The 24,053-nt window shown below is 32.6% G+C and overlaps 1 protein-coding gene across 1 annotated transcript; it reads left to right on the forward strand.

The window, feature by feature from the left end:
• On the forward strand, positions 1-14,635 carry LOC148598466 (S-adenosylmethionine-dependent nucleotide dehydratase RSAD2-like). Its single transcript, XM_088561259.1, has 7 exons — positions 1-589; positions 1,847-2,008; positions 5,225-5,361; positions 5,970-6,062; positions 6,584-6,733; positions 9,973-10,005; positions 12,040-14,635. Exons 1-7 carry the CDS (start codon positions 193-195, stop codon positions 12,202-12,204), a joined length of 1,137 nt encoding a protein of 378 aa, XP_088417385.1. The 5' UTR covers positions 1-192; the 3' UTR covers positions 12,205-14,635.
• Positions 14,636-24,053: the final 9,418 nt, after the last annotated feature.

The following is a 24,053-nucleotide window of genomic DNA, read 5'->3' on the forward strand; positions in this document are numbered from 1 at the left end:
ATAAAATTGATAATTCATCTGTAAAGTCTCAGTGGTAATCCTCGTTATGCCTGTATCATTTTCAGAAAGTCAGTCAAGTTTTTTCTAATATGAGTTAAAACTTATTGGTATTTATATACAATACGATGTGACCTGCGTAATAGATCAGATCACTGACATACTTTATTTGAATAAGACACTTTGGAGATAAATATGGAGATATATATTACGCTCAATATATGGGGTGCAATCATTGGCTTTATATGCGTAGTTGTAGCTGTATTTGGAATGGTCAGTCTTATATCATGGATAAGTAAAAAAGACACAAGACCTTTGAAAGCTTTCCCTGGAAATGTTGAGGAAAAAGTAACAAATAAGGAGAAAACCACACACTCGCGTGAAAAGTCTTTGGAAGCAAATGACACGACAGATATGGACCAAAAAGTTTCTAAAGTTACTTCACCCGAACCTATTATTCCACTAAGTGTGAATTACCATTTTACAAGACAATGCAACTACAGTTGTGGATTTTGCTTCCACACTGCCAAAACGTCATTCTGTATGCCGATGGAAGAAGCCAAAAAAGGACTTCGCCTGCTGAAAGAAAAAGGTAGGTTAACTTCATGATTACAACCCACTTCTTCGTGGTGCACACTTACATGTATTACTAGGAGTAGAATTACCTTAATTTTGTTCAGTTGTCTCCGTGGAAAACAGGAGTGTTATTGAATTCCTTGTTTCAGAAATGCATTAATAAAAATTAGTGCAAGAAAAGGCAATCTCATACCCAATGGCAAAATTTCAAGTTCTTATTACAGAGTTCTGTCGAGTTAAAGAAGATTGAAATCTTACTTGAGGGTGATTGAAATTTTCTGATCTTGAATTTTTGGTGGTGTTTGATTCCTTTCCCTCATTTAAAAAAAAATATTTTGTAATTTGTACGCCAGTTCAGAACGACCTGCTTGCACTTGTTCCTGCTTGCCGAATTTGCCCCTTTTGAGAATCTCTGGATCCACCTCTGATATTAGCTGGTTAGGAAATTAGGGACAAAAATCAAAACGTGAAAAATCTGCTTTCTATACACGAACGGGCTGAATAGTGCATCAACTCATGTTGTACCTGAAAGTTCTACCTTTTTGATAAGACTAAGGGGTCATTTTTAGCGGAACCTATGAATACAGTGCCGAAAACGAAGGGCTTCAATATTTTTTCTAGTATTTCGAAAAGTTACTTGGAATAAACGAACAATGGCTTGGAATATAAGTATGTAGATATCTATGAAATTATTCCACAAGGTTCCATAGAACATTTCGAGGCTTAATGACTCTCACATGCTTCGTTTGGAGGTTAAGAAAAGAGGAGTTCAAGACTATATACTAACGTCGAACTTTAACGTCGAACGTGTCATTGTTTTCCTTTCCGCTTTCGTCTTCCCCGGACTTGACTTTTTATTACTAACTCGACGTGTATTTCTAGAAAAGCAGAGGACGCTTACCCTACCGGTGCACCTGGTCCATACTGTCAATTTTTCGTGGAGTCCGAGTTGCTCATTTACTTTTGTTACTTTGTATGTATTATTTTAGTTACTTTAATATGTTCTTTGTTGTGTTTGTATGTTTTCCATGTCTGGTCTTTGTTTATGGATTACATTCCTTTGATTTCCACTAGAATCTTAGTTTCCATGATTACTTTTTAATTCATGAGTGATTTTCTGGAAGCTTTGACTCAACAGGAATTCACCATTAAATAAACTTTTGACAAAAGTGTATTATAATTTCAAATGGAATTTGCAAGGTAAAATACAGACGACAGAATTATTCGTATAAAAATAACAAAATATAATAACTTACAAACTGCATAATTTCAGGTATGGAGAAAGTGAACTTTTCTGGGGGAGAACCTTTCCTTGTCAAACGTGGAGAATATGTCGGTGAATTATGCAAATTCTGCAAGACTGACCTTCACCTTCCTAGCACCAGCATCGTCAGTAACGGTAGTCTTATTACAGAAAAGTGGTTCGAAAAATATGGTGAGGATAATCTGAGTATATTTTTTTCTCTTTGACCCTTCAAGAATGATTAATTTTGCAGAACTGAACCAGATACGGGGGCTGTATCAGTGCTGGAACAGCCGATTTTTATCTTTTTTTTTTCGGGGGGGGGTGGGGGGAGGGGGGTAAATTTGTGTATTATTTGAGCACATATGCAGAATAATATCCAAAGACCCTGTTTTGATGCAGCACAGCTATTTCTAAAATATATGTACGTCCCATTACAACATTGGTTCGCTAACTTTTATTCCTGTTATATAAACAAACAAACAAAAACAAAAAACAAAATAAAATGAAGTAAATGACAGAGATCATTATCAATACATATGTGTACTGCTCTTTTAATTTAAAAAAAAATTATTACAATATTTTTCTCCTATGTTTCATATGTGACCAGATCGATCAACAAAAGATCAACATCAGAATTATAAAAAAAGTGTATCTCAAATACAATTCAAACAATAAATTACTATTTCAGTCCCACCTGTTTCTTATTGGTACATACATGAACACGTTTAATAAAACTTTTCCGTTGCACTGGAACAAAACAGTGTGAATCACTAATTCGCCTTATGATATGTGACAAAAAGGGACTATCAATTGACACATGTATCATAAATTAAAACATAAGCAAAACTATATAGATGTCAGACTGGAGGTGATTCATGCATGTCTAGGTAACAATAATGCTCTTTCATTGCCTAGGTGTTAATGAAGTTAGATTTGCAGATTTCTTACATCTTTCATGATTGATAGATACGGCTTTGGTCAAGTGGGTTTTAATCAGAGATTGCCAAATTGTGTGCTTGAGCTTACGACAAATCGTTAGGTGCTGAAAATAATAATTTTGATTGCCTAATGTGCCTACTGCGTAAATTTCTTCCGAGATAAGTCGTGTTGTGTGCACGAGCGAGAGATCAGGTTGGCGTTTTAACACATTAACAGCAGCAGTTTTGTAAAAAGTTTGTGTTGAAACGTGTAATTGGAGTCAGGAAAAGAGTTACGGAAGTGGCATCTTCTTCAATTTATAGTGTTGTCTCAAAGTGAGTGTTATTTGATAAAATAATGCTTATTTTGTCACTTATATTTCCTATCCAGAAACAGTTACAGACCTCATTGAAACCAGTATTAGTTTTTCATTTGGTTGTTGCACTTTGCAAGAGTTCTCGTTCTGGATTTTGATGTTTCTATAAATGTATGGTATCTCCAAATTACAGATCTGTATCGGGGAAAAATACTGCTTTGTACGGTAGGGTTTTCTACAACACGAATCAGCCATTTGAAGTGTCTGAATTACATATGGATTACTTTATAATAACTATTTAGCATAAAATACGCAACATTAATAAATGATATAAGTTTATAACGAGACTAAACCCTGAATGATTTTACCGAAGGGAATTTTTTTAACCCATATAATTTCTCAAATAGAATAGGATAAAAATATTACTTGTGATTACCACGTCCTCTGCAGGGGAAATGCAGGATGTTTACTTACCAATAAAAGTTATATATATATATATATATATATATATATATATATATATATATATATATATATATATATATATATATATATATATATATATATATATATATATATATATATATATATATATATATATAGCGTTGCCATCTTATTTTCTGTCAAAACATTTTTGTGTTTTTTTAATTCATCCTATACCATAAACTATATGCACAGGAGGGTTGCCCCTACTATCAAGTATGCAGCCCGATTAGTAACACGAATAGTTTCTTGTCGGGCTGCATATTTGACAGTGACAGTAAGCCCCTGTGCTTTATGTGTAACACATAACACTGATCTGTTATTTTCCCTGGAAAATTCGAGTTATTGAATTAAGTATTACCTCCTATATTTCCTGTAAATGTAATGTCAAATTTAATCAGGTCATAAAAAGTAGTATTGCTTCCTGCTACCAGCAACAAAAATAGGGCAGATAGGTAGAGAAATAATTTCATTTTTCAAAAACATTTTACATTGAGTTAATGGGGAAACCATTTAAGGTTAGGCGCAAAAAATAGGATGGGAAACATACGTATTATTTTTGGGGCCTTACATCCAACTGGGTTGCGACATGCTACATGACTGATTCCTCTAGTACCTTCCGAAATAAAGTAATTAAACCATTTTCCGCACTATGGGTTTACGTCTTGAAATGAACATTTATTCAATAGTTAATATGCATCGTATAGAATTAACACAATTCATTTAACTTATTTCTAGCTGACTGAACAGATAAGATTTCTTAAATTATACTTTTAATGAAAAGTATTATGGGTTATCAATAATACATTTATAAGTGCCTTTAAAATTAAATAGAAAACACAAAAAAATACGGAATACAGACTCAATCTTCAGTTCCTACTATTGTAATGATGCATATATTACATAAGTACATCAAAGTTTTGAAGTAAAAGAACCTTTACATTAGTGCTTAACCCTTTGTGTATGGCAAGCCAAAGTGGACAAAAATGCCTATTTATAAATATTTATAAATGATTATGAATATTTGTAATTTAATTATAAATATTTATAATTCATTTATAAATATTTATAATGATTATATTATTTAAAAATATTTACAATTCAATTATAAATATTTATAAATATTTATAAATAGGCATTTTTGTCCACTTCGGATTGAATTACAAATATTTATAATTGATTTATAAATTTTAATAATTGCCATATTTATTAATATTTATAATTATTTATAAATAATAAATAAGACATTTTTGTCCACTTTGGCTTGCCATATTTGTTCACTGAATTTTACATTTCTACTAAGACGCACTTTCCCAGTTAGCGATCGAGGCGTGTTTTATTTTCTCTAAACATGTAGGTTTTGAAATCCCAATAACCTGGTAAATTAATGGCTGTGGTGTTTCAAAATAGAAGTGGTCGCCATCTTGGAAAAGATTAAAACATGCTCTCAATTTTGGTTGAAGGTTTGATTTACCAGATAAATGGTTGAAATCAGAAACAAACAAAACGTCTTAACTTTTCATGTTTATCGTAGTTGAAGCAGGTTTCTTACATCAGTGACGTCAAGGAAATCAAATCCAAAACTTTACTCAAAATTAATTTATATGAATTTGGAATCGCAAAAACATGAAATGAATACAAAACATGAATAATGTTCTTAATATGTGTGATTATCGTGTCTTCTTCAGGGGAATACCTTGACATTCTTGCTATATCATGTGACAGCTTCAACTCGGATGTGAATGAGAAGATTGGTCGCCAACAAGGTCAAAAGAATCACCTTAAATCTCTCAGACAAGTTCGCGAATGGTGCAGTCAGTATGAGGTAATATTGGTGCTAATTTTAGATGATTTGGCGGATCCAAGCACCCCGATGACCTGGACCCCTCTTACGGAATAAAGTTATTTTAAAATGTTTTATTTTTATGTCAAGACATTAAAAAAAACCAGAATTTTGTTTATATAATTCAATAAATAACTAAGCATGTTTCATACCACCACTTTATGTGAGGGTGTATAGTCGGGTAGAGGTGGTGTATGTCCTTTTACCCGTACGTTCTTCCTTCTGTTTCGCAGAGGAGTATCTATTCTTGTTTCAAAGTGTTTGACAAATGTTATTTCACATAAATACAAAAAACAAAGAAAAAAAAATGAAATGTATGAACGTTTCTTGCTACTTGATCCGCTCTACATACATGTAAGTATGTCTAACACGTTTTTAAAAATAATTAAGCCTAGAACTATATGCTCTGTATAAGTCCTATACAATCACTGTCAACATTTTCTCTAAAAGCAGGCAACACATACGTAATCGCTTTGTCAAGTTGCCAAGTGGCTGAAACATGTACGTAATGACGTTGTCAAGTTTCCGAGTGTCAGGAAACATACACGTAATCACTTTGCCATACTGATTTTCATCATTAATTTCATCAGGTTGCTTTCAAAATAAATACAGTTGTCAACACATACAACATAAATGAAGATATGGTAGAACCAATAAGAGAGTTAAACCCTTGCAGATGGAAGGTAAAGATAGTCTCTAAATCTGTTTTACTGCGAGTTTTAAAAATGTTCTTGGCGCGGTTTCTTAACTTTTCTTAACATGGATGGTAATGTATTATAGACTATTTCACCTAGCAAAATGTACAGTGAATGAAAGTGCTTGTGTTACGACGTGATATTTATTATTTTTATATGCAGAACTTTTCAAAAAAAGACTATGTACAAAAATGTTCACCGTCAACAGAGATGTTAGAAATGAGTTATATTCGTCCGTGGATAACAAATATAGTCTATTATCTTTTAGATATATTTGTTTGCATTAAAATATTTGTGGCATGTCAGGGTTGTAAGTAAATAGAATATGTGTATTTTTATCTTATATGTACAATCTACATATAATATTACTAAGTTGATATATTGACTTTTTTAAATGTCCTTCCCCCAGGGGTATTTAAGTTTATTTGTATTTTAAATAGGAAAACTCGTGTACCGTTTGTGTTTAATTCAAAATTGCCATTTATTTTATGTTCACTACTTGTATTCAGGTATTCCAGTGCCTCTTAATTGGTGGAGAAAATGCAGGGAAGGACGCCATTAGACATGCAGAATCGTTTGTTGTTTCCGACGAAGATTTCAAATTATTCTTAGACAGGCATGAATCAGTATCGTGCCTTGTTCCCGAGTCCAATGAATTTGTAAGTTGTTTGCCTATCGATTATCATATAACGTTGTATTGACCTGGGTTTCAAAAAACATCTCAAACTGATTTTTCCTCATACCTTCAATTTCAAGCAAGTCGGATTATTGAGTAGTTGAAGTTTGAGTTGAAGGGGTTTATGAGGAAAATCTCAATTTGAGAGTTGTTATGGTATTTGGCCATAGCTTCAAAGTAATTTAGATTGCATGACTATTTTATTTTGCACCAAACACTCTCCAAATATTTATTCTATTAAGGAGGTAGACGTAGGGTAAGGGACACAACTCTTACAAATAATTAGAACTTTCGTATTCAGCATTTTATATAAATCTCATATGAGCATCAAAGTAATTTAGATTGATTTCATTCCGTGAACATATGACCTTTTAAGGATCGTGAACCACTCGGTTCGCTACACTGTGTATGTTGACCGTCTCTGTTTCATGTGTTGACGTTTTTGTCCTGTTTTAGGATTTTGACATATTTGTATCATATCCCACTGCTGATGCTTCAAGCACACTACTGTTTACAAGACTACTGTCTATACCTACATGTTAAAATTTATAATGAAGATCCTGGATAGTAAAGGAAGTAATTATTTATTTAGGGAAAGGTTTGTTGAAATGCGAAAATATGTAACATTTAACCTGAATGTAAAAGATATGTCTCTATAAACCACACTCTCTTTGTACCATTAATTTTATGGGGGTTATTTAAGTGGTTCTGAATGTTCTGAATTCATTTTCAGATATCTCCAAAGTTCACTTATTCATACATGACATTATTGTACATTTGTACTTAAATTTTCTCACATGAAAAAAAAATGTTTTTTTTATATGCTACTTATACGGGAGCATTACATTTCCGAACTTTTTGCTCCTACATTTGCGAACAATTTGTACAATTATCATTTGCGATCCAATTGATATATACTATTGTAGTTTGTATAGACTTTACATAAATATTAATATCACAGTTCAGATATGTAGTTTGGTCTGTTTTGAAAGAGAACGAAAAATGGTCCTGAAGCATTTCACGGGCATTATAATGATCAATTCAACCCAGCACATTCATCTGTCTGTGTGTTCATTGAGGTACTGCTTCAAATTCAGGCTGTGAACTACATGAATATACGAGGTCTTGAAACAATATGGCTTCCGAGCAAAGCACAAATGGAAAAAAAACTAGACTTTCTCATGAAACAGTTTGAACAGTTCACGACGGATGTTATTGACAGAATTTCTCTCGTGAAAACCCTTGGTTTTAAGTTTGCCGCCCATCCAGCTTGTAAAACTGTGATTTACTGATGTAATTGTGGCTATTTTATTTAAATATTTTTTTAAAACTTGGTTGTAATTCCATGTTCATATTTGTGTGTTTTTTCATTTCAGAAATGTAGATTTTAATAAATTAAATAGTGCAATATAGCTTACTTGTAATCCTGCTTTCAACCCAGTGGCATGGTTAAGCATTGTAAAGATGCATTTTTTCAAAAGTTCGCAAATGTTAAATTATAAAATAGTTCGCAAAAAGTTCGCAAGTGTAACAAAAAAAGTTCGCAAATGTAACAAGAAAGTTCGCAAATGTTATGCACCGACTTACACAACCAATTTCCATGTGTTTTGAAACACATGGAATAATATGTTAAGGACTAGTGTGATAAATGTATGCTTTTGTGCGTGCAAAAGTACATGAAGACATATGGTTTCGACTATCATATGAAAACCAAACATTTGTATTGTTTTTTATGTATGAAATATTATTGACAACATGATTACCATATGATTTTTATTTACGTGTTTATCACGACTTAATCCATACTGGTACACCCGGCCAATGCTCTTAATTTTTATTTACTTTATGGTCTTTGTTGTGTTTGTCTGTTTTCCGTGTCTGGTCTTTGTCCCTGGATTACATTCTTTTGATTTCAGCTAGAATCTTGGTTCCCTCCCTTGATAAACCTTTCAAAACAAATATTTTCATATGTTTTTTTTCAAAGTGATCCGAAACATATTAAAAATATGACAAAAAGCGTTTTTAATATAGCAACACTGTTAGAAGAAACTTTAAGGAGCTAGACCTAAGGTAAGGGACATAACTCTTGAAATCAGTGATATGCTTTATCATATTCAATTTCACCAAAGCCAATCATCTTTTCATTTCAAACAGAATGAAATCAGCCCAAGTTACTATGATGCTTATATAAAGATTGATGTAAAATGCTGAAGGTGTTTTCAAATATTATGAAAAACATATTACAAACAAACGTTTTGTAGGTGTTTTCAAACATATAAAATACATACGTTGCAATTTTTCCTATGGATAAACACTTTTTTTATATTTTTAGGCCTCAACGAAAAAAATATTTCTGAGCATACATATATGTTTAGAACTTTCTTATACCAGTGGCGGATCCAGAGTTTTAGGTAAGGGGGGCCCCAACAACAATTTTTTTACAGGATCACTGGTGAGGATCACTAAGTGAGAACTTTTCATGGTTTAACGCACAATTGGTCAACATTTTTTTTCTAAAAGGGGGGGGGCGGCCCCCGGATCCGCCACTGTATACAATCATAATAAAAATGTAAATACAAACAATTGGTAGTTATTGCTTTTCCACCAAGCACGCTGTATTTTAGGGGATACAATGACGACTATTTGGCTCAGATTACAAATAATATGTTTAAGTCAGGTAACATGCCTACCTGAGAACGCTGGCTTCTAAGAGCTAGCATAATAAAGAACCAGCTCAGCGAGGTCTGTTTGACTGGCATTCCTACCTGCGAGTTGTTGCTTCTGTAACGTGTAAGATAGCACAATAGAAATCCGGCTCAGCGTGTCAGTCTAGTACAAGGCAGGGGGGGGGGTCTGTTCGATTGGACAATCGTTCCTTTCCTGAAATGCATGAAATTTCTTGCCATAAGACATTATCAATCAATCAATCAATCAATCAATCAAAACAGATGGCGTTGATTGATTTTGATTGATTGATTGATTTCCTATGTGGTCATAGATTTAATGTTCTTGAATTAGCGTGGTTTTCTTTTTAATTTGTTATGATAAAACGCCTTTTAAAAATTGGCGTTCACTTTTTCGTACTTAATCATAAGATTTTCTTTTATTGAATAAAATACAGGTCAAGTACAAATTAGACTAAAAAGGTTTTATTATTTAGTTATTTAAGTTATTTAAAAGTATTGAATTGTCTATTGTGCTTTTATTCTTATCCATTCACAGATGAGAAATTCGTACTTGATTTTGGACGAATATGTGAGTATACAGGCATATTTGTTACGCAATCGGTGTAATGCAGTGAAACCTGTCTAAACCGAATCCTTAATAATCTTAAAAACCTGTCTTAACCAGACAACTTTTAAATCCCTTATATATATTTAAAATTATTTTAAACCTTTGTTTAACCAAACACCTGTCTAAACTGAACCAATTTTAAAGTCCAAAAGAGGTCCAGTTTAGACAGGTTTTACTGTAAAATGCCCTATATTTTGTTTATTAAAATCATTCTTTTGAGTACAAAAGACCCTATATATTTCTATTCATAGCAAAATGCCCTAGATATTTGACTAAGAAGCAATTATTTTACATTAGCAAAATAAGACTTGTCAGACTAGGGCAAACAGTGTCTTACCAATGGTACCGAGAAAAGTGCACTGACAATTCAATGTATTTGTTGTAATTGAGGATAGGTGACGGCCGTTTTGCCATCTTTACTATGAAACTCGATGAAACATCATGTGAACACAAAATATCATCAACCCAACTTAGCAGGAGTAATATAACGCTCATGATTTCTGCATGGATGTCCATTCGTCCACCCACATTTTTAACTGCAGCCTTTATTTCTTATTAAGGGCCTGACAAATTTGGTTGAGTCACAATATGTTTTAGATTTTGCAAGTCATAAATTGTATTTTCAACCAAATGGGGTTTATTTATTATCATTATTTATTTCCATTTCACTGTATGAAGTATCAAGACCAGGGTCAGATTTTTTTTCACTTCTAGGAGGTGTAGGCCAGGACTTTTATTTCCTAAAAATCTCCAGGCCCACCCTCAGCATCTTTGTTGATATTTTGGCCATATAGTTTTTTGGGCATATATCTTGTCACAGTTTCTCTCTTTTTTTCTTCATATAATTTGACTATATAGGACGTCTATTCATATAAAAGATGTAAAACCGTTAAGCCATTGTGAAAAAAAACTATTGATAAAATCTTGTCTTATACATATATATATCTACAGACTTGGCAACTATGACTTTTTAGCGAGTCTATTAATTTCTTCATAGTTATCTCAACAATTTCACTAATTGGACTTTATGTGTGGCATACATACTAAAGCTCAACTTTATATGCAAGAGTAATCAAGAGAACCAAGATTCTATCGGAAACAAAAGAATGTAATCCAGGGACAAAGACCAGACATGGAAAACAGACACACACAACAAAGAACATAAAATAACAAAAAAAAAAAATACATACAAAGTAACGAAAGTAAATGAGCAACTCGGATTTCACTAAATACTGGTAGCATGGACCAGGTGCACCGGTAGGGTAAGCGTCCTCTGCTTTTCTAGAAATACCATTATCTATTTGACACCTTAGGTATCACTATATGATACTAATTTTCTGCACTATTTATTTAGTCTTTTGATTTATAAAGAAATTAATTTTTCCTTATCATGTCCAATAACTTTTTTTTTAAATGTTCATTAAGATACTGTGCTTTAGGAGTCAATGTTCTTAACGAACTAGCAACATCCTTAATGGGAAATTGTAAGCACTATACCAGTATCTCATATAAAGAGGAAAGAATAATAATATTCACTCAATGACCCCAAATACGCCCATAATATCAGAAGAGCAAAGTATTTGTAATTCATGAATTCATTCTGTTTTCTGTTAAAGTATAGTTCATTATAAAAACAACGGTAAGGAAGCAACATCCATTTGATTTAATGGGGGGTGGGGGGATGCAATTATGTGTCCTGGATTTTTTTCAGTATAACTTCTGACCTGACTTTTTATTTCTTACTCTAGCCAGTTCCTTTTTTCAAACCAGATCCTATTTTTTCTACCACCTGCATCATTTTTTTTGTATTTTATCAAATTGCTCATCATGGATTTTTTAAACATATATCATCGTCCTGCCTTCTATTTCAATTTTAATTTTAGCCCCGTCCCCCTTAAAAATCAAATGGTTGCTCCCTAACTTATTATTTTCTGTATAGGTTTATGTCATTACGAAGTAACATCTACATGTATAAATAACACCATATAATTGTAGATGCGTTTTCTGGACTGTACTAAGGGAAAAAAAGACCCGTCTCGTTCTATTCTTGACGTTGGTGTCGACAACGCATTGTTATTCAGTGGATTTGACGATAAAATGTTCTTCAAAAGGGGAGGTAAATACGTATGGAGCAAAGCAGACCTTCAACTGGAATGGTGATTTACTCCTAAAGTGATCAGTCCTTGATTGAGTTTTTTTGCTTTGTATATTTCGGTTATTCAGTTGATAAATTGTAATTTAACTGGACATGTGCAGGAGAAGACAAAAGTAGACTTTCAGATGAAAATGAACTGAAATATATGTTTCTTTTTCTTGAACACATATATTGTCTTGGACAAACATATATATTGGAATATGGCAGCTATTTTATTCCTTTTCAGGTCTTTGTATTTGATGTGGTTACGGAACAGGAAGAATTTATGAAAATGCTATTTTTTTTTTTTTTTTTAAAAATCGGCATTTTAAAAAATGAAGTCTTTTTGATTAATATTGAAACTATATCTAAATAATATCTTCTCACGTCACTCATAATTTTTGGGTAGTATTATCCTAATTGTAAGTCGGTCATATATTTATCTCCCCTGGTCTTGGCCATGTGGGCTATTGCTATCACTTGGCACCCGTCGTTATCCGGCGTCGTTGCTAATAATTTATTAAAACTCTTCTCTTCTGAAACTACTTGAACAATCAGAACCTAACTTGGTATGAATGTTCCTTAGTGTATTCTGCATAGAATTGATGTGGTGATTTTTTATTGTCGTCGTTACTAAAAATAGGGTTCAGGCTAGGTTTTGGCATTTATCTCAAAAGGTTAGGCTTCGCCGAATTCTATCAGTTGACAAAATGATCCGCATTATAAGACTTACAAAAAGTTGTCAGATGACTCCTTGTTAGAGTTATTGCGCTTAAAAGGAGAAAATTGTGTTTGTTTTTACAGTTTTTACAGTTACAAACGTGATGACTTTTCATTCAGAATTGTCAACTTTCCTTTCATCTGTGGCAACATCCCTTCGGCTCCTGCGTATGGAGTATTCATATCACAACTCGTATGTTATGCCAGAGCTTGCCGAAACTACGCAGACCTTTTGTAACGCGCTAGAACTCTAACAAATAGGCTTCTGGAACAGGGTAATGTTGCTACAAGATTGAAGTCATCACCACAGAAGTTTTATGGTCGTCATCATGAACTCGTGGATCGTTATGGTGTATCCATCTGCACCATGAAAACTGATTTGTTCAACGGGTCATAGTTTACCTTCCCTCGTTTGTCTACCCCGGACTGGACTTTTTATGAGCAACTCGGCGGGTGTTTCTATAAAGGCGGAGGACGCTTGCCCTACAGGTGCACCTGGTCCATGCTCCCAGTTTTTGGTGGAGTCCGAGTTGCTCATTTGCTTTTGTTGCTTTGTGTGTATGATTTTAGTTACTTTGTGTTCTTTGTTGTGTATGTCTGTTTTCCATGTCTGGTCTTTGTCCCTGGATTGCATTCTTTTAATTACCGCTATAACCTTGGTTCCCTTGATTACTCTTTCAGTGAATAGCTTAAAAACTGTGAAATATAGAAAAAAAACTTTCAATTGCTGAAAAGACCCTTATGATAAGACTATAAAAAGTGTGCGGGGATCTAAATTGTCCGACGACCCCTTGTTAAAGTTAATGCCCTTGAAAAGCGAAAAATTATGTTTTAAGCAGTTTTCAGCCTATGTCTTGAAAACTATTATAGATAAAAAGAAACTTTGAATTGATGAAATGATCCTCATGATAAATCCTACAAAAATCCTCTTTGAGTCAAAACTTTCGGACAATTCTTTGTTAGAGTTATTGCCCTTGAAAACATTTAAGCAGGCGAGCAATTCAGGCTTCTGGGAGCGTCTTTTTCTTTGTTTTTGTTCTGGACAGCAATGAAAAGTATCCTTTCATGAACCAATACTCAGAAAATTGTAACTTAACACCACTCAACACTTCATTACAAATAATCCACCGGGCTTAAATTGTAAACTGTTAGATCCTTCGATGATTTTATTTCGATGTACAAAGGTTTGGAGAAAAACGAAATCAGTATTAATGGTAAAAAAAAATATTGTATAAAATATGTATTTTTTTATGGTATTAATATTACTTTTAATTCTCCATTACAATAAATCATGATATAAACAGATGAAGAAGTAAATCTGATTTTTATTTATGTTTTATAGTTTTCTTGATAATTTTATTTTTACAAAATGTACATATCTATGTACGCTTTTGTGACAGCAAGTCTTAAGTAGCAGTCTATATAAAAATATCAGACAGGACGAGATTCGTGCATGTTTTCAAAAACCCACCAAATTCAGATTTAATTCTTAATCAGAAATGATAACAGACCACATAAACAGTTTAGTTTACTAAGAGAGGAAACGAACGTCTGTCACTGCGTGGAGCTTATTTTCCATTTGCAGTGTCTGATTTATATATGGATGGGTACATAAAAGACTTGTATATGAAACATTTTCACAGCTTACTAACAGGTTACTTTGTACAAATGTATATATGTTGTTTGCATTGATTTTGTACGTTGTTCAAATAAAGCCAAGTTTGGCAGTACCTTGTACATTGTATAATTATGATTTTTCAACACTGTATACTTCTATTCCCTATACTCAGTTAAAATCCCGACTTAAAAACATTATACATCGTTGTTTTTCCAAAAAAAGATGGTACACCTAGATACAAATATAGTTCTTGGTAGAGATTCCTCATACTTTGAAAGAAATAATTCCAAATCATCTTCCAAATATACGGACGAAGATGTTTACAAAATGCTGGAATTTTTAATCAACATATTTGTCCAGTGTGGTGGACGTGTTTTTCAACAAACGGTCGGCATTCCAATGGGAACAAATTGTGCTCCTTTACTTGCTGACCTATTCCTTCACTCTTATGAGGCTGACTTTATAGCCGATCTGATCAGAAAGAAATAATATCGTTTGGCTAGATCCTTCAATCTCAGTTTCCGCTATATAGATGACGTATTATCTTTAAACAATCCTAATTTCGGGGATTTGATACATCGCATCTACCCAAAAGAAGTTGAGATAAAGAATACTACAGACACTGTGAAGTCAGCCTCATATCTTGACCTACACTTAGAAATCGATGGTAAAGGAAAACTATTGACCAAACTTTACGACAAACGTGCACCTGGTCCATGCTCCCAGTTTTTAGTGGAGTCCGAGTTTCTCATTTACTTTTGTTTCTTTGCATGTATGATTTTAGTTACTTTATGTTCTTTGTTGTGTGTGTCTGTTTTCCATGTCTGGTCTTTATCCCTGGATTACATTCTTTTGATTACCGCTATAACCTTGGTTCCCTTGATTACTTCCTCAAATTAATATGTCTGCAACAGTAATAATCTAACACATAAATCAGTAACTGAAAATAACTAACTGGTTGAGTAAGAAACATATCTATTATCTCATAGACCAAATTTTGTGATGTGATTGATATTAAACGTGAGCAGATTAAGCGTAGACAACTCAGAAAAAGTCAAAATAAATCAAAGACTGAAGTCTTCAAAGTCGATAATCGTCAAATATTCTACGTCACTGTCTTTGGCTTGCTTTTAACATCAAAGCGAATTCAATGCGGTACTAAACTAATTCCCAATGAATTAGTGATTTTCTTAGTAGATATATGTATGGACTTGGTTAAAAATTTAAAAAAAATCACAAATTTTAAAGAGCTGAAACCTGACAAGTTTAGGTCGATTGATTATCGTACATTTGTACATTACAAGCAAAATAAACTGTATTCCCTTTTAAAAACATATTTGACATTTTAGAACGTTTTAAAAGCTTATACCAGTTTAAAAAGATCATTAGAGATTGTGTTTTACTTTTGAACTTTGGCCTTTGTTGTGTTACGCAACATTTCTTCAATCGGTTAGGGTTGTGTTGTAATGTATTAAATGTACTGACTTTACTTTTGAACTTTGTTGTGTAACGCAACAGTTCGTCAATCGGTTAAGATCGGCAAACTTCAAGCGAAATTGCGAAATGTTCTATTTAAAATCATATGACTTCGTAATTGTGATGACCCGAATTTTTCTTAATCAAAACAACTCGGAGACTAGGCGTTACTCATGATAAGCAATATTACATACAGTGCAATGCTAATCGATGCTAATTCATATACGAATGTACAGTGCTGTCATTACGAGAGCAAGAAGATGTCAAAATAACTGCACATGTGTGTATTTACCTGCACAAAGAAAGACAACTCAATCCTGTTAATATTATATTTACATAATCATCTTCTCAGCCAAAAATGATACGCATTAGAACCTTGAGTATGCACATAATCTAGCACGTGTTTTATGCGTTTACCAAATGCTTTACGAATATAAATTGTCATGCAACTTTATGCATTATATACAGGTAAATATACCGAAGCAAACTCGGAACAGCATCTGACGTTTGCTATTCACTCTAGGCGCTGCAGCCGGCTCTTTCAGATAAAGTCGTAGAAAAGTGAATGATTTTACGTTATCCAATTGTCAAACGATTTTTGATTTGAATGATGTCCGATAATTTCGAAAGGCTTGTGTGCAGCGGTACATGAGAGAGGAAACGAACGTCCGCCGCTGCGTAGATTTTTTATACAGAAATGTACAGAATCCAATGACACATGGCTAAAACGTGCAAGGAAAATAATTGGGATGATCCTCAAACACAATACTACTGAATGAAATATAGTTACAATTACAGTAAGTAGACCGTTACCAATGACATTTGTGAACTGGAACTGATAAAAATCTCTTACTTCCAGCAGTTTATCTGCCCGAATAAATGTGTCTATTTGAATGACCACCGAGCTTTAGTTGTTACTAATTTGATAGATGAATTTATTTAGCAAAACTGGTATTTTCCTTGAGATATTTCAGTTCAACAAGGTCAAAGATAAACTCAGTGTAAAGACTGAAGGTATGGAAAAACAAAGCAGCATATAGAAAAACCCCAACAAAACTATGAGTGACATCAGGTGTTCTGGAAAGGATGATATGCAAGTGACACCAGTACAAAATAGTAAATGTTGAAAACACTAACATGAAAAGTGACTTTGTTGTGTCTTTGAACTTTTTTCGATTTTTATATTATTTCATTGATTTTATCTTTATCATTACTGATTATTTTTTATTTTGTTTTCATAATTAGATGTTGAGAAGTCAAGTTGTCACTTTTTTTGCTTCTCAAAACACATACATACATAAAAAAGTATTTTACCTCAACTTATTTTTTCACATTCATACACGTACAATCTATATCTAAATAGAATAAGCAGAGACCTTTCAATGTCTGTCACGTATGTTAGTCGACCCCAAATGATCGGAAGACGACAACTCATGCCTCAGCTGTCTGTGTAATAAACGACATAACGTGAACAAAATAGTTTTCATTGTGAAGCGGATCATTGCTCTTCTATTTTTAGTTTTTTTTGTTATTATTTCTTGCAATTGTAAGTTGAATTTTGGTGGCATTTTGATGACGTCATCCGTCTTTGAAATTGTAATCAAGTGAACCAAGATTCTAGTGGAAAACAAAAGAATATGACCCAGGGACAAAGACCAGACATGGAAAACAGACACACTTAACAAAGAACATAAAATAACCAAAATAATACATACAAAGTAACAAAAGTAAATGAGCAACTCGGACTCCACTAAACACTGTGAGCTCCGCGCGCTTATAAGATTGATGAAAAAAAAACTATTTTGGAAAAAATTGGATACTTTATTTAGAAAATATGGTTGCAGGTAAAAACAATACATAAACATTGTGGAAAATATCGACATATCTATTTGTACTTGCTTCGAAAAAGTCAGATGAGCTCGTGGAATCCTCGCAATCTGACTGTTCATAAAGCTTGTCAAAAAAATTTGACATTTTCCAGCACTATACATGTATTGTATATGTCCTTGAAATACTTGGTATAAAATGTATCATAAAAATGGATAAATTATCTTAAAAATCAATAAAACATAAATTCATATTTTTATCTACTGTGTTTTGAACGAAAGCAAACGTTCTCAAAAAGTAAGCATTAAACGTCTTAGATAATTGGAACAAAAACAATAGTTGTTTTGCATTCTTTTCGCGACATGTCATTTCCGAACTTGCATGTGCATGTTGCTGTAGAGCTTTGCCACAGCTTGAGTTGTGCTCGCTCTATTGAGATAGAAAATTCCTAACATATGTGCAGATAGTCGCTAGTTCTTAGAGCCAATCAGCAAAAGGGAACTTTACTGAAATTCGAAATCGAGAGACCAACATAACTGTTCGGAGGTCGACCAAGGCACAGACCATTTTCCTCTCGAGGGACCTTGGATTTTATGCTGAGTTAAAAAAAGAAATCGCGCAAGTGCGAAAATAGTTTATTTCTTTCCGCATTAGCTTGAGTATTTTTTTAAAATCTAAATTGTTAAATCATTGTTAATATTAAATCCATCATTTTACCAATGCTGTGTAATTTTTTTTTGGGGGGGGGGAGGGGGAGGGGCTCAAATTCACAAAATCAATTGTTATGTTTATGTTAAGATTAACGAAGGAAGATTGCATTTGAGTCGCACCCAAAAGTAATAGTTGTCATTATGTATATACAATCTTATGAAATAATGAATATTTATTTTCACATTGCTATAATTTTATCTACTAGTTCGCTACATTTATGGATTTACTGTTCAATTTATTATCACACATTGTTAAATCGTTTTTATATTTTGTTTAATATCTGTTAATGCTGTGTTAATTTTAGAACTCCTGTAACGACCACTTACGTCCTGTAATAATTCACTTCATAGTAAGTGACAAATATATTGGTATGTGGTTGAAGTAATATATGGTATCTTCTTCAGGTAGAAGTAGTTTCAAGTATCACATTTTCATCTCAAATCGAGATGTGACATAATGATTGGAAAATTATGATTGACCGTGGTAAACACTTGTCTGAAAATAAAAATGTACATAGAGACAATGTCAAATATTTTTATTTAGATGACATACATAAATAAATCGATAAAAAAGACGAAAAATAAATGTCTAGCCCAAGTTTAATTCATTCTCGTATCATGTACATTTATCAGAATATATTTACATGTAAACTTGATCTTATTTTAGCTGCAGGAAATTGGTGGACTTCTAGATGGAATTGTTTACCTTTGGCAGGGAACGGGGAGAAGAAAAGCGACAGAATACACATCGGACATGATATGGAACACAAACGTAGAATTATCGTGTAGATTTCAATCGCGATTGCGGTTTGATAGACTGCAGTTAGGCATAGAAAGCCGAAGTCGATGATCAGACCAAAATAATGGATCTTGTGGGAATGAAGAAAATTCCTGATATGGGTAGCCCATGCAGAGTAAGTTTTACCCCACAATTTTATTTTGGTCTAAAGGGAATGTTAAACTCTTAATGATGTCAGAAAGAACAAAGATTTGTCTTTATTGGAAGTGGATGACTCAGAATACAATTATGTTCAAAGTTCTCTAAAAATAAACTAAATTATGTACAGTTTAAGGAGTTATTTCCATTTGTTTGGAAGTTTAAAGTGCTTTCTATGTAATTTATTTCATTCTTACCATTTTAGTAAATTACAAAATAACGTGCATTCCTTAATAATATTACATTTAATGTGCATATTATTACAATATGCTAATCTCATTTGATAATCGGATTAACACGTGATGTTTAAAGAATGTTTCACGTGTCGATGAAACACACCAAAGCTATTTGAATAGGTCACGCCAACAATTAAGGGGACTACTTCTATTGTTCACTGTATTGTCTATTCTTATGCATTTTTAAAATATAATAGAAGTAAAATAAGAGAAACATATGCAACGTAATGTTAAGAATTGAAGGTTTCTTTTTGATGTTTTATGGGCGTGTAAAACGTTCACCGGTCGCACATTGTGGATAAGAAACGCCTAGCGTTTCATTGAAAATGTGCTTTTACACGCTGATGAAACATTCAATTTTTAAGAAAACGTGAGTTTGTGATCTCTAATATGAACAAAATTTGGCAAGCGCCACCTACTGCTTGGGTCTTCCACGTACACCCTTTTAATTCTTCTGTTATTTCATTCGAACGCATTAAAATAAATGTAGAAAATGAATGTTGTCGAACTTGTTTCATGTATTCATTAAGCAAACTTATATTTCGTTTAGTAGATTATTCCTAATATTTTATACCTGAAGAGTATCCTTATGTGAACATACATTAGAATTTGTTGCTGATGAGAGGTAACTCTTTGAAACACATGTACAGCATGCCGAAATTTGCAAAACTTATATGATAGATATTTTTGTATTTCAAACCGAACTTGATATCGACTTTAATATAGGAATATTTTGACAAGATTTTAAATTCAATAATATAGGGAGTTTCCTCCTTTCAACCTTAATTTTAAGCTCTCCAGTCCAAAGGCTGTTACTATTATTTGGCCTCCGTCGTCGTCGTCGTCGTTAACAATGTTTCAAAACTCCTCTTCTCTGACACTACTTGACCTTTAGGAACCAAACTTGGTATGAATGTTTCTTGGTGTATCCTGCATAAAACTGAAGTAAGGATTTTTGGTCCGTCGAAAAACATGGCCACCATTACTAAAACCAGAACAAATTGACCAGACAGAAGTTTTTCGCACATATCTCCAAAACCAAAATTCTGACGTGGGGTTAAAGTGTTCAGCATGATGAGATCTGTCAGTAGTCAATTTCTCTTTTATTCTGATAAATTCATGATTCATTAAAAACATTTTTAGTTAAATTCCCAGGAGGAATTTGTTTATTACAATAAAATTGGGTTGTATACAAGTAACACTTGTCATATAAAATGGTACAGAAGTGTTGACACCATGGACAAATACTTGTTCTGTTTTTTACTTGTGGCGACTTCTTACACAATCTCTCTCTCTCCTATGGTAAGATTATATATATATATATATATATATATATATATATATATATATAAAGGTCTGAAAAATTCCCAACGATGTTAGAATTGTCAAATTTGCGATGCAAATTTTTGGTCGTTCCCTCCGCGGGACTCGAACTCGTACGGCTGTGACATCTATGGCAACACCGCCTGCACAAACTCCAGCGCCCTAGACCACTCGGCCAGTTAGGCTATATAAAAAATATAGCTTTCGCTGGCCGGGTCATTCCTCCTCGTGGGATTAATCTAGGGCTGTAACTTAGTACACGATGTATGGTAGTACGGGACAGTTCATTTAGATGTTATTATGTAGGATAGAGGATCAAATTAATGATGCATGTCACAACAAATCAATATTATACAGACCTTTCTATACGTTTACATATTTTCCCTGTATCAATTTGGTCCGATGGAGCAGTGTAGAGTCGTCACATTCTGAGACGTTTATATATATATATATATATATATATATATATATATATATATATATATATATATATATATATATATATATATATATATATATATATAATACGTAAACACATTTGTTATCATTTTTGTTCTGTTTTCGATCTATTAATTGTTACGTTTGATGTTTGTTTTTTATTTTTGTCAAGCCAAAATTGCTTGATTCATTCGAAACTGATTTCTTTGCTTTGCTTTCGCTTGTGGTATTTTGAATTTCTTTAATTAATATGCATTCAATTTCATTTGAATATTGATGAAATTATCGAGGAAATAAATTTGTGTTTCTTTTAATGTGTACTTTTAAACACCTATATAGTAGTAGTAGTAGCAATACCAAAAGAACAGAAAGGAAATAGGTAAGTAGATACATCAATGTACGCACATCAAAAGTACGAACAATTTGTAACATTTAATACTGAATAAGTTACCAGAAAGGGAGATAATCAGTATTAGTAAGTATTTATAAGTGAATGAAAATATGTCTGTGCATATGCTTCTTTCAAAAGCCAGAAACTTATTGCAAAAATGGTTTACAATAATAATAGTAGTCTTGTTTATTATTTCTTAGTGTCATTTTTCACCATTAAATTCCTGATTAATGATATAACACCAATTTAACAGTATTCTTTCTTATTTGTTTTCCCATAAATACAATAGACAGGTATTTCATGCAAAAGTAGGAACGTAAGTGTTATTTTCTGCCAATTATCATATATGTTCAATTACTGTCAATTCATTTTAGTTGCTCAAAAAGGGCATATGTAGTATAAAATTGCAAAATTGACCAATATCTGTACTAAATTCATGTTTCATGTAAACGTAATGGTCTTGGTTGATGTATATGATGTACATTAATGAACTTTTTATATACTCTTGGTTTGATCTTTGACCTTACGAAGACCCCTATGTGGTGAATCAAAGATATCATTTTCGGATTTTATATCGAAAAATAATATTCATAAATTAATATTCAAGATAACTCGACTTTTAACCGAATTTGTTTTTCGATATTGAAAACGTAGTCTACGAAATATTTGCAGGATATTATCTCGACAGACCTTATGAATCCCATTTTGAATATAACTTTGTTAACTTTGTCTGCTTTGAATGTTGGAACATGCATTTGAATATTTGATGTAAATATAGATAACTGTCAATGTGTTCAGGCTTACTTAATAAAGGTATGTAAGTGTAAGTAATTTGAATATCTACAGAAGCCTTCTGGATTAGTAAGGATGTTTTTGTAAGGACGCTTACCCAACCAATGCACCTGGTCCATGCTCCTAGTTTTTAGTTGAGTCCGAATTGCTCATTAGCTTTTGTTACTTTGTAGGTATGATTTTAGTTACTTTATGTTTTTTGGTGTGTATGTCTGTTTTCTATGTCTGGTTTTTGTCCCTGGATTAAATTCTTTTGATTACCGTTATAACCTTGGTTTTCTTGATTATTCTTTGTGACGGGTTTGTTAAAATTGACTTAAACAGATTAAAATGATTTCAGATTTTTTGTTTTCTTTTCTTTTTTTTTAAATAAATAAAATATGCTTTTGGTATGATTTCTAGACCATTATATTTGTGACTTTTTCTTTATTTCTCAGGAACCAAACGAACTACCTTTTCCTCACGAGGAGACAAAAGGGTTTTGGGTCTTTAACAATACACAAGGGAAATGAGTTTTTCTGTGAATAACAATTTATTATGCAAACAAGGCGTATCGTAGCATATTTGATCGACACGAAAACATATAGTTTCCATCTTTTATCAAACAATATAAACTTTTCGCATGGAGTTAACAATGTCTACAGTTGTAGTTAATGTAAAGAAACAATACATGCGAAAATCAATCATGGAAAAATAAATGTTTTCTATCATTTTATTTTTCTTTTGTTCAACTAATGCTTATTTGATGTACAATATAAAAGAGCTCATTACAATATAGATTTCATTAATTATATCAGCTACGGTTTTAGTAAAAATTGTTGAGGGTAATTTGTATGAGAGAGTAATCAAGGGAACCATTACCCTGCATCGTCTGCAATACAGTCGCATCTCATAAAAATGATATATTTTTGATAATTTTTATTGAAATCGCCATTGGATTAGTGCATTAGCTTAAAAATGTTAACTTTATACCAAGTTCAGTAACTTGAAGAAAAGCAAAGATCTTTTTTTAAATTAGCAAAATTACAAAATTCAAATTTATTGACGATTATTTCATGTATTGCATTAGGCAGAACTTCCTGGTGCTGGATTATGCTTTCTATTTTGATTTTCTTGAAAATAAGTATTTCATGTATTAATATTCGGATCTACCCATGTGTTAGGTTCTAATGCTGATAGGAGGACTCTATAAATATATTTACATCATACAGCAAATATGAAACAAAACAAATAATGATAAGAAAACAAACAAACAAACGAATAAAAACGAAAACAACAAAAACAATAAAATAAAACCAAACACAAATAAACAATGTAATACAAACCATAAAAGAGAAACGAAAAAGAACATTAATACCGAATGCAAAAGAGTATTATTTTCACACTTGAAATACCGTTTGAAATAAC

The sequence above is a fragment of the Perna viridis genome, chromosome 14, assembly GCF_037379345.1.
Source record: "Perna viridis isolate PV_CMFRI_1.1 ecotype Kerala chromosome 14, ASM3737934v1, whole genome shotgun sequence".
NCBI classification, from domain to species: Eukaryota; Metazoa; Mollusca; class Bivalvia; order Mytilida; family Mytilidae; genus Perna; species Perna viridis.